The sequence below is a fragment of the Aulonocara sp. 'chitande type north' Nkhata Bay genome, linkage group LG5 (genome assembly GCF_057382095.1).
Source record: "Aulonocara sp. 'chitande type north' Nkhata Bay isolate Kocher_YH1m ecotype deep benthic linkage group LG5, A_spYH_male_GT1.1, whole genome shotgun sequence".
NCBI lineage: Eukaryota > Metazoa > Chordata > Actinopteri > Cichliformes > Cichlidae > Aulonocara > Aulonocara sp. 'chitande type north' Nkhata Bay.
Window position 1 is genome coordinate 11,569,963 of NC_141348.1, and position 11,401 is coordinate 11,581,363.

The 11,401-nt window shown below is 41.1% G+C and overlaps 3 protein-coding genes across 3 annotated transcripts in view; all 3 read right to left on the reverse strand.

Annotated features, from left to right (window-relative positions):
* The window catches only part of LOC147329904 (uncharacterized), a 195,341-nt gene that overhangs the window by 23,121 nt on the left and 160,819 nt on the right, over positions 1-11,401 (reverse strand). The window lies entirely within an intron of this gene.
* LOC147329909 (uncharacterized) lies at positions 1,078-5,498 on the reverse strand. The gene has a single exon (XM_086291322.1). It carries the CDS (start codon positions 4,850-4,852, stop codon positions 3,404-3,406), a length of 1,449 nt encoding a protein of 482 aa, XP_086147448.1. The 5' UTR covers positions 4,853-5,498; the 3' UTR covers positions 1,078-3,403.
* On the reverse strand, positions 7,574-11,179 carry LOC147329910 (uncharacterized). The gene has a single exon (XM_086291324.1). It carries the CDS (start codon positions 10,538-10,540, stop codon positions 9,092-9,094), a length of 1,449 nt encoding a protein of 482 aa, XP_086147450.1. The 5' UTR covers positions 10,541-11,179; the 3' UTR covers positions 7,574-9,091.

Here is an 11,401-nt window from a genome sequence, read left to right on the forward strand (position 1 = left end):
CCATTGGCATTACATGCCAGTAGTGTTCGCTAATTGACTTTACCGGGGATTACATTTATTACAACGTTACTGCGTGGAAGTGATCATAGTGTATGCTTATGAACGTGAGTGGTAGGTGTTATTAGTGCGACTTTACCCTTAATTAGTTTTCCCACCGGAAGTAGAGTTGTTTATGCGACGTGATTGCTAGAGCAGTCCCAAACAATCGATCGCGTTTATTAACAGACCAATTCTCTCCAAACTTTTAGGGTAAGCTAGACTCGAGATATGGTTGCAATAATACGAACAAGGGCGCAACAGCATATTGACAATGGCGAGAACTTTAATATTTACATTGTGTTAGTGCACCCATCGCTCCGCATCCTTAACGCTACATTGATGTCGAGAGTCTCTGACACAGCTGTGCTCTGCAGCACAGACACCCTGCTTATCTGTGATTCGGCCAGACTGGTGTTGAACTCCAAAGACATGCGCGGGGTTAGGTTAGTTGGCTGTTGGTGTGAGTGGTTGTCTGAGTCTCTCTAATAACCCTCCAACAGACTGGCGACCTGTCCAGGGTGTACTTTTGCCCTATGACAGCTGGAATACAACCTGAATAAAATAAGTAGGAGAAAATGAATGATGTTTATGAACTGTAGTTAATGTAGTCAGACAATAAGTTACCGAGCAACAGGCCACAAGTCTTGGTGCAGAATCATACTAAGATTTAAAAAATAAAATGTTGGCACTGGTGTTTGAAACAGTATACTGTCAGTAAGACTGGAGCAACTGCACACATCTGGAAACTAATAACTAGAGTAGTTAGTAACATTTTGTTACTGCATCCATTTAGCCAGGTATAATTAGCATGTCTACATACATGTCATTTCTAATGTGGTCCTATGTGGTATGTTGTAGGACAGTGAAGTGTCTGACACTGACCATGTAGCAGTGCCTGAGAACACTGGTATGGAGGGGGAGAACGCACCTCTTTACTGTATTTGTCGGAAACCAGACATCAACTGCTTCATGATGTAAGTATATATCAGTTTTATATTTGCAGTATGCGCAGTAGGGGTGGGCGCTAGCTTCAGCAATGTTATCAGAGATTTTTTTTTTAAAATGAAGAGCTTCTATTTCGAGAAAACTACCAATAAGGATATATGCACAGATATAGAAAACAATACTGTAACATTTTATTGATGCTTGCAGTTTGGAGGAAGCAGTATTTGCAAGTGTAACTAAATTCCAGGCATTTTCCATCCTTCTTTTCCTATCAGCTTTTTTCTAATTGTCAGTGTGAACCAAGGTGTCAGCAGCAGCATTATAGTGCAAAAGTAGTGACCCAGCATAGATCAAATGTAAGCACAAAAGTAGTGACCCAGCATAGATCAAATGTAAGCACAAAAGTAGCCAAGGTAGTGTTTTTCCTGGAAATTTTAAGTGAAAGGATAAAGTAACTGCTTACCACTTTAGTTTAACAATGATTAATGAAATGTAACCGTGTAACTCATCAGCAGTCTGCACAGTATGGTCACATATTAAAACTGAAGAATATGTTGTACTTGTTGTAGTGTTTCATCATGGGTCCAGTTTTTACCCAGGTGCTTAAAGCCCTTCTTTACCCTCATGTAACACCAACAGTAATTTCCAACCACTATTTCCTGTTCCTGTCAGTCAAACAAACAGACGACAAACATCTTCTATAAACAGGAATAATGTCATTTTATCGGATTAGAAAACATCTAATCTAGCGTTGATATTACACTGCTGTTTAGTGTCTGGCTGATCTCAGTGTCACCAAAATATCTGCCCTACATGTCAAACAATGAGAGAACTTGAAACAGTACCATCACCTAGCAGCTTATTTTAATTAGCCAGCAAACAAACATTAGCACTAACATTGCTATTATTCTAGTCCCAGTTAATTGACTTTGAATAGCTTTATTTCAAAAGTAATTTTACAATTTCACAGCCATTTAGCTGTGTTAACTGTACATGCTGTAGGTCATAAGGCGTGCATGGATCATTTTTATAATCAGCCTCTTATCTTTTGTCCACCACAGGCTTTGCCATGATAAATTGGTCAGTTGACAACCAGGAGCCGTACACCTTAACCTCAGAGGCCAGGACATCCAAGCGCAGTGCGAACACGAACTTCTTTAAATGGGATGCAAGATGGACTACAGAGGGCCACCCCGTCGCCAGACAACCAAGTGCTGTCCCTGTCCACGGCCAGTGTGAGAAGGACTCTCACTAAAGTCAACCCACACAAAGCTGCTGGACCAGACAATATACCTGGACGCGTGCTCGGAGCCCGTGCTGACCAGCTGACTGATGTCCTAGCGGGCATCTTTAACATCTCCCTGAGTCAAGCTGTTGTGCCACAGTGCTTTAAAACCACCACCATCATCATACCTGTCCCCAGACCTTCCCAAAGCCTAATTACACAATGATTGCCTGAGCCTATTCTTGTTAAATGATGAAAAACTCAAAGGCACGTTTGGGCAGTGGATCTGTGTGAAATCAGCAGCTTGCAAAACTAAATCAAAATGTGTGCTATTGATTCTAAAAATAGAAATCACAATAAAGTTCAACATTTACTAAAACCGCCATTCAGTCATCTGAGAGTCTTTACTCATGAAATTATAACGGTTAGATGAATGTATATGCAGTGATTTACTGATCAATGATAAAAGGGGAGATTTATGCAGTAACGAAGACTGTCATGAAAAGTATTTGGCATCTGATCTCCTGTAACCTGCGGAGCTAAGCTGTTTTACCAGCTCTGCTCTCTGATTTTTCTTTTATGAAAAAACACAAGTTGTCAAAGTTATTTGTTTGCAAATGTATTTCAGAAATATCGACATACTTTTTTTAATCAGCAGAAACTTTATGTCAGTAGTGCAAAAACCTGCACTGATCTGACCTCATTTCTTCCTCATCCTGATTCCTGACCTGGGAAGGGAGAGAAATATTTGTTTTTGTTTGTCTTCTTGTTTTATTTAATTCCTTGTGGGATTTGGATCCAACACGTAAAGTATGCATATTATGCACACACACAAACACACATGCAGCTATTACCCATTTCTTGTATTCTTGAATAAAGACATTGATTTGACACATTTAATTAGTGACCAATTGTTTTTATTGTTCAATTATTAAGAAAAAAGAGAAGGTGGGGGTGGGTGGGTGGGATGTAAAGAAGAGCGTAAAGTAAAGGGAGAGAGGAGAGAAAACCCCAACAATCCCCTCTGAGCAAGCACGAGGCGACAGTGGATAGGAAAAACTCCCTTTAAAGGAAGAAACCTATGACAGAACCAGGCTCTAGAGGGGGCAGTCAACTGTCGGGACTGGTTGGGGGGTGACTGTGAAAAGAGGGGAGGGAGATGGGAGAGGTGTTGGGGGGAGGGGGGGGGGGGAATTAAGCTGGAGCAGAGGTGGGGGAAGAAGAGGTGACATTGGCAGTAGTGAAAGAAGGAGTGTTCTTCCTCCAGAAGAAGCGTTTTTTCTTTTTCTGCTTTTTCTCGAGGATGAGGATCAGCTCCTCGATTTTTTCTGTGTTTTGCTTCTGCAGCTTGTTGCATTTTTTCTGCACTTCTTCTTTTTCGGCTTGTTTTTCTTCCAACCTTTCTTTCAGCACTTTAGATGTTGCCTCCTGTTTTTGCAGCTTTTCATTTTCTCCTTCCAGCTCAGATGCTTTGAACTTCATTTTGTTGTAAAGTTCTTGCAGGTTTTGGTTTTTCTTCTCAAACTCCTGGAGAAGAAGTTTTTCTTCTCTCTGCTTACCGACCAGCTGTTCTCTCTCTTGAAGCAGGTCTTGATATTTGTGCAGTGTCTCTTCGAACTTTACCTGCAGCATCCTGTTGTTTCCCTCCATGAGCTGGAGTTGGCACTCCATGTCTCCCTGCTTTCTGTCCAGCTGCTCTTTCTCTTGAAGGATTTCTTTATTTTGTTGCAGAGCTTCATCAAGCTTTCCTTGCAAGCTTTCATTTTGTTGCTTGATGCTCTGAAGATTGGAATCCATTTCTTTTTGTTTGATTTCTTGTTCCCTTTTCTCTTGGAGAAGCTTCTCGTTTGCTTGCTCTGTGCGATCAAGCCTTTTTTTGTCTACATTGTACATTAGCTCCATGTCTCGGAGATTGGAGTGCAGCCCTCTCTTCTTCGTGCTGTCTTGCATCTTCTCCTGGAGGAGTTTTCTATTTTGCCGCAGAGCTTGATCAAGCTTTCCTTGCAAGCTTTCATTGTGTTGCTTGATGCTCTGAAGCTTGGAATGCATTTCTTTCTCTTTTAACTCCTGTTGCCTTTTCTCTTGGAGAAGCTTTTCATTTTCTTGCAGTGTGCGATCAAGCCTTTTTTTGTCTACACTGTACATTAGCTCCATTTCTTGGAGATTGCTGTGCAGCCCTCTCTTCTTCATGCCATCTTGTTTCTTCTCTTGGGCAAGGTTTTTATTTTGTTGCAGGGCTTCATCAAGTTTTCCTTGGAGCTCCTGGTTCTTTTTGTCCATGTCTTGGAGATCCTGTTGTTTCTCCTCAATAATAGCTTCCTTTTCTTGAAGCTGGTATGATAACTTTTTTAGTTGAGCGCTCTTTCGCTCATTTTCCTCCATCAAGAACTTAATGTTCTCTGTGTTTCTGAGCGCTTCAGCCTCCATTTCTTCCAAACGCTTTTCCTCTAGTTCCACTTGGTCACACCAAGGAAGAGAGGAAATGGAAGAGTCTAGTGGCTCATCCCAAGGAAGAGTGTAGGCGTCAACTTCTTGTCCCTTTGGATTTGTTTGAGACATGTTGTGTCTGGATACAGTTACAATTGCAAAGGATCCAAATATTTCAAAAGGCTTTTCTGGCGAACGGTTCAATGCTGCACACATCAAGGCTGCGAGAAACGGACTAAAAGTCGTTGCTCTTCACCCCTATTTATAGGTTTTTGGATCAAAGGATCAAAGGAAAGAATGGTGGTAAGATTCTACATGTGTGTGACGTCATAATTCTGTAAGGCAATGAGGTTGTCACGTGATATTTTTGGAGGAGGGCATTTTTCAACTTGGACAAATTATCAGTAAAGTTTCAATCTCTGTTATTTTCCCCCAAAAACGTGTTGTCGCAATAATGTTTTCTACTGTAATTGGTGCCAACAGATGGCGCAGTTTAAAGTTGGCTGTTACTCTGCCCAGGCTGCTACCATAGAAGAAGAATGTAGACCGATGTCCGCTGATCGTTTCCGTGTAAATCTTAGCATTGCTTTAGCCGTCAAGCTAAAGGTTTAGCTTCATACTGCCATATTTTCAGAGGAACAAAATATTTAAACGGTCTCAGATCATGGTGAGTATTTGAAAAAATGTTTATTTAATGTGAAGCCTGTCATGTGGAAAGGTTAGCAAGCGTAATTTTGCCTATTGTGTTATACACGGGTGCTTACATCCGAGTAGTGTTGATCTTTTCTAAGATCCATGGGTTTATCCAACGAGCAGCTAAGTCACCGTTATATCTGTAATTTTGTGTGCAACGTCTTAATGCAAAAACAAAAACAAAAACACAATGCGTTTTTAAGCTCTCTCTGCGTTCACTGCCTCTGCAAGTGTCAAACTTCCTCGCTTTAGCTGATGCTAACCAACATTAGCGCTTACGGTTCGTATATAAACACAACTGTCAGCCCTTCACTTTTGGTGCCGACAACATTTTGAGCATTTTCTACAGTTTGTGAAATGGTCGCCATTGGCATTACATGCCAGTAGTGTTCGCTAATTGACTTTACCGGGGATTACATTTATTACAACGTTACTGCGTGGAAGTGATCATAGTGTATGCTTATGAACGCGAGTGGTAGGTGTTATTAGTGCGACTTTACCCTTAATTAGTTTTCCCACCGGAAGTAGAGTTGTTTATGCGACGTGATTGCTAGAGCAGTCCCAAACAATCGATCGCGTTTATTAACAGACCAATTCTCTCCAAACTTTTAGGGTAAGCTAGACTCGAGATATGGTTGCAATAATACGAACAAGGGCGCAACAGCATATTGACAATGGCGAGAACTTTAATATTTACATTGTGTTAGTGCACCCATCGCTCCGCATCCTTAACGCTACATTGATGTCGAGAGTCTCTGACACAGCTGTGCTCTGCAGCACAGACACCCTGCTTATCTGTGATTCGGCCAGACTGGTGTTGAACTCCAAAGACATGCGCGGGGTTAGGTTAGTTGGCTGTTGGTGTGAGTGGTTGTCTGAGTCTCTCTAATAACCCTCCAACAGACTGGCGACCTGTCCAGGGTGTACTTTTGCCCTATGACAGCTGGAATACAACCTGAATAAAATAAGTAGGAGAAAATGAATGATGTTTATGAACTGTAGTTAATGTAGTCAGACAATAAGTTACCGAGCAACAGGCCACAAGTCTTGGTGCAGAATCATACTAAGATTTAAAAAATAAAATGTTGGCACTGGTGTTTGAAACAGTATACTGTCAGTAAGACTGGAGCAACTGCACACATCTGGAAACTAATAACTAGAGTAGTTAGTAACATTTTGTTACTGCATCCATTTAGCCAGGTATAATTAGCATGTCTACATACATGTCATTTCTAATGTGGTCCTATGTGGTATGTTGTAGGACAGTGAAGTGTCTGACACTGACCATGTAGCAGTGCCTGAGAACACTGGTATGGAGGGGGAGAACGCACCTCTTTACTGTATTTGTCGGAAACCAGACATCAACTGCTCCATGATGTAAGTATATATCAGTTTTATATTTGCAGTATGCGCAGTAGGGGTGGGCGCTAGCTTCAGCAATGTTATCAGAGATTTTTTTTTTTTAAATGAAGAGCTTCTATTTCGAGAAAACTACCAATAAGGATATATGCACAGATATAGAAAACAATACTGTAACATTTTATTGATGCTTGCAGTTTGGAGGAAGCAGTATTTGCAAGTGTAACTAAATTCCAGGCATTTTCCATCCTTCTTTTCCTATCAGCTTTTTTCTAATTGTCAGTGTGAACCAAGGTGTCAGCAGCAGCATTATAGTGCAAAAGTAGTGACCCAGCATAGATCAAATGTAAGCACAAAAGTAGTGACCCAGCATAGATCAAATGTAAGCACAAAAGTAGCCAAGGTAGTGTTTTTCCTGGAAATTTTAAGTGAAAGGATAAAGTAACTGCTTACCACTTTAGTTTAACAATGATTAATGAAATGTAACCGTGTAACTCATCAGCAGTCTGCACAGTATGGTCACATATTAAAACTGAAGAATATGTTGTACTTGTTGTAGTGTTTCATCATGGGTCCAGTTTTTACCCAGGTGCTTAAAGCCCTTCTTTACCCTCATGTAACACCAACAGTAATTTCCAACCACTATTTCCTGTTCCTGTCAGTCAAACAAACAGACGACAAACATCTTCTATAAACAGGAATAATGTCATTTTATCGCATTAGAAAACATCTAATCTAGCGTTGATATTACACTGCTGTTTAGTGTCTGGCTGATCTCAGTGTCACCAAAATATCTGCCCTACATGTCAAACAATGAGAGAACTTGAAACAGTAACATCACCTAGCAGCTTATTTTAATTAGCCAGCAAACAAACATTAGCACTAACATTGCTATTATTATAGTCCCAGTTAATTGACTTTGAATAGCTTTATTTCAAAAGTAATTTTACAATTTCACAGCCATTTAGCTGTGTTAACTGTACATGCTGTAGGTCATAAGGCGTGCATGGATCATTTTTATAATCAGCCTCTTATCTTTTGTCCACCACAGGCTTTGCCATGATAAATTGGTCAGTTGACAACCAGGAGCCGTACACCTTAACCTCAGAGGCCAGGACATCCAAGCGCAGTGCGAACACGAACTTCTTTAAATGGGATGCAAGATGGACTACAGAGGGCTACCCCGTCGCCAGACAACCAAGTGCTGTCCCTGTCCACGGCCAGTGTGAGAAGGACTCTCACTAAAGTCAACCCACACAAAGCTGCTGGACCAGACAATATACCTGGACGCGTGCTCGGAGCCCGTGCTGACCAGCTGACTGATGTCCTAGCGGGCATCTTTAACATCTCCCTGAGTCAAGCTGTTGTGCCACAGTGCTTTAAAACCACCACCATCATCATACCTGTCCCCAGACCTTCCCAAAGCCTAATTACACAATGATTGCCTGAGCCTATTCTTGTTAAATGATGAAAAACTCAAAGGCACGTTTGGGCAGTGGATCTGTGTGAAATCAGCAGCTTGCAAAACTAAATCAAAATGTGTGCAATTGATTCTAAAAATAGAAATCACAATAAAGTTCAACATTTACTAAAACCGCCATTCAGTCATCTGAGAGTCTTTACTCATGAAATTATAACGGTTAGATGAATGTATATGCAGTGATTTACTGATCAATGATAAAAGGGGAGATTTATGCAGTAACGAAGACTGTCATGAAAAGTATTTGGCATCTGATCTCCTGTAACCTGCGGAGCTAAGCTGTTTTACCAGCTCTGCTCTCTGATTTTTCTTTTATGAAAAAACACAAGTTGTCAAAGTTATTTGTTTGCAAATGTATTTCAGAAATATCGACATACTTTTTTTAATCAGCAGAAACTTTATGTCAGTAGTGCAAAAACCTGCACTGATCTGACCTCATTTCTTCCTCATCCTGATTCCTGACCTGGGAAGGGAGAGAAATATTTGTTTTTGTTTGTCTTCTTGTTTTATTTAATTCCTTGTGGGATTTGGATCCAACACGTAAAGTATGCATATTATGCACACACACAAACACACATGCAGCTATTACCCATTTCTTGTATTCTTGAATAAAGACATTGATTTGACACATTTAATTAGTGACCAATTGTTTTTATTGTTCAATTATTAAGAAAAAAGAGAAGGTGGGGGTGGGTGGGATGTAAAGAAGAGCGTAAAGTAAAGGGAGAGAGGAGAGAAAACCCCAACAATCCCCTCTGAGCAAGCACGAGGCGACAGTGGATAGGAAAAACTCCCTTTAAAGGAAGAAACCTATGACAGAACCAGGCTCTAGAGGGGGCAGTCAACTGTCGGGACTGGTTGGGGGGTGACTGTGAAAAGAGGGGAGGGAGATGGGAGAGGTGTTGGGGGGAGGGGGGGGGGAATTAAGCTGGAGCAGAGGTGGGGGAAGAAGAGGTGACATTGGCAGTAGTGAAAGAAGGAGTGTTCTTCCTCCAGAAGAAGCGTTTTTTCTTTTTCTGCTTTTTCTCGAGGATGAGGATCAGCTCCTCGATTTTTTCTGTGTTTTGCTTCTGCAGCTTGTTGCATTTTTTCTGCACTTCTTCTTTTTCGGCTTGTTTTTCTTCCAACCTTTCTTTCAGCACTTTAGATGTTGCCTCCTGTTTTTGCAGCTTTTCATTTTCTCCTTCCAGCTCAGATGCTTTGAACTTCATTTTGTTGTAAAGTTCTTGCAGGTTTTGGTTTTTCTTCTCAAACTCCTGGAGAAGAAGTTTTTCTTCTCTCTGCTTACCGACCAGCTGTTCTCTCTCTTGAAGCAGGTCTTGATATTTGTGCAGTGTCTCTTCGAACTTTACCTGCAGCATCCTGTTGTTTCCCTCCATGAGCTGGAGTTGGCACTCCATGTCTCCCTGCTTTCTGTCCAGCTGCTCTTTCTCTTGAAGGATTTCTTTATTTTGTTGCAGAGCTTCATCAAGCTTTCCTTGCAAGCTTTCATTTTGTTGCTTGATGCTCTGAAGATTGGAATCCATTTCTTTTTGTTTGATTTCTTGTTCCCTTTTCTCTTGGAGAAGCTTCTCGTTTGCTTGCTCTGTGCGATCAAGCCTTTTTTTGTCTACATTGTACATTAGCTCCATGTCTCGGAGATTGGAGTGCAGCCCTCTCTTCTTCGTGCTGTCTTGCATCTTCTCCTGGAGGAGTTTTCTATTTTGCCGCAGAGCTTGATCAAGCTTTCCTTGCAAGCTTTCATTGTGTTGCTTGATGCTCTGAAGCTTGGAATGCATTTCTTTCTCTTTTAACTCCTGTTGCCTTTTCTCTTGGAGAAGCTTTTCATTTTCTTGCAGTGTGCGATCAAGCCTTTTTTTGTCTACACTGTACATTAGCTCCATTTCTTGGAGATTGCTCTGCAGCCCTCTCTTCTTCATGCCATCTTGTTTCTTCTCTTGGGCAAGGTTTTTATTTTGTTGCAGGGCTTCATCAAGTTTTCCTTGGAGCTCCTGGTTCTTTTTGTCCATGTCTTGGAGATCCTGTTGTTTCTCCTCAATAATAGCTTCCTTTTCTTGAAGCTGGTATGATAACTTTTTTAGTTGAGCGCTCTTTCGCTCATTTTCCTCCATCAAGAACTTAATGTTCTCTGTGTTTCTGAGCGCTTCAGCCTCCATTTCTTCCAAACGCTTTTCCTCTAGTTCCACTTGGTCACACCAAGGAAGAGAGGAAATGGAAGAGTCTAGTGGCTCATCCCAAGGAAGAGTGTAGGCGTCAACTTCTTGTCCCTTTGGATTTGTTTGAGACATGTTGTGTCTGGATACAGTTACAATTGCAAAGGATCCAAATATTTCAAAAGGCTTTTCTGGCGAACGGTTCAATGCTGCACACATCAAGGCTGCGAGAAACGGACTAAAAGTCGTTGCTCTTCACCCCTATTTATAGGTTTTTGGATCAAAGGATCAAAGGAAAGAATGGTGGTAAGATTCTACATGTGTGTGACGTCATAATTCTGTAAGGCAATGAGGTTGTCACGTGATATTTTTGGAGGAGGGCATTTTTCAACTTGGACAAATTATCAGTAAAGTTTCAATCTCTGTTATTTTCCCCCAAAAACGTGTTGTCGCAATAATGTTTTCTACTGTAATTGGTGCCAACAGATGGCGCAGTTTAAAGTTGGCTGTTACTCTGCCCAGGCTGCTACCATAGAAGAAGAATGTAGACCGATGTCCGCTGATCGTTTCCGTGTAAATCTTAGCATTGCTTTAGCCGTCAAGCTAAAGGTTTAGCTTCATACTGCCATATTTTCAGAGGAACAAAATATTTAAACGGTCTCAGATCATGGTGAGTATTTGAAAAAATGTTTATTTAATGTGAAGCCTGTCATGTGGAAAGGTTAGCAAGCGTAATTTTGCCTATTGTGTTATACACGGGTGCTTACATCCGAGTAGTGTTGATCTTTTCTAAGATCCATGGGTTTATCCAACGAGCAGCTAAGTCACCGTTATATCTGTAATTTTGTGTGCAACGTCTTAATGCAAAAACAAAAACAAAAACACAATGCGTTTTTAAGCTCTCTCTGCGTTCACTGCCTCTGCAAGTGTCAAACTTCCTCGCTTTAGCTGATGCTAACCAACATTAGCGCTTACGGTTCGTATATAAACACAACTGTCAGCCCTTCACTTTTGGTCCCGACAACATTTTGAGCATTTTCTACAGTTTGTGAAATGGTCGCCATTGGCATTACATGCCAG

Bases quoted from the DNA above. Each gene is read 5' to 3' on its own strand.
- LOC147329910 (XM_086291324.1), bottom strand. From the start codon at position 10,540: ATGTGTGCAGCATTGAACCGTTCGCCAGAAAAGCCTTTTGAAATATTT.
- LOC147329909 (XM_086291322.1), bottom strand. From the start codon at position 4,852: ATGTGTGCAGCATTGAACCGTTCGCCAGAAAAGCCTTTTGAAATATTT.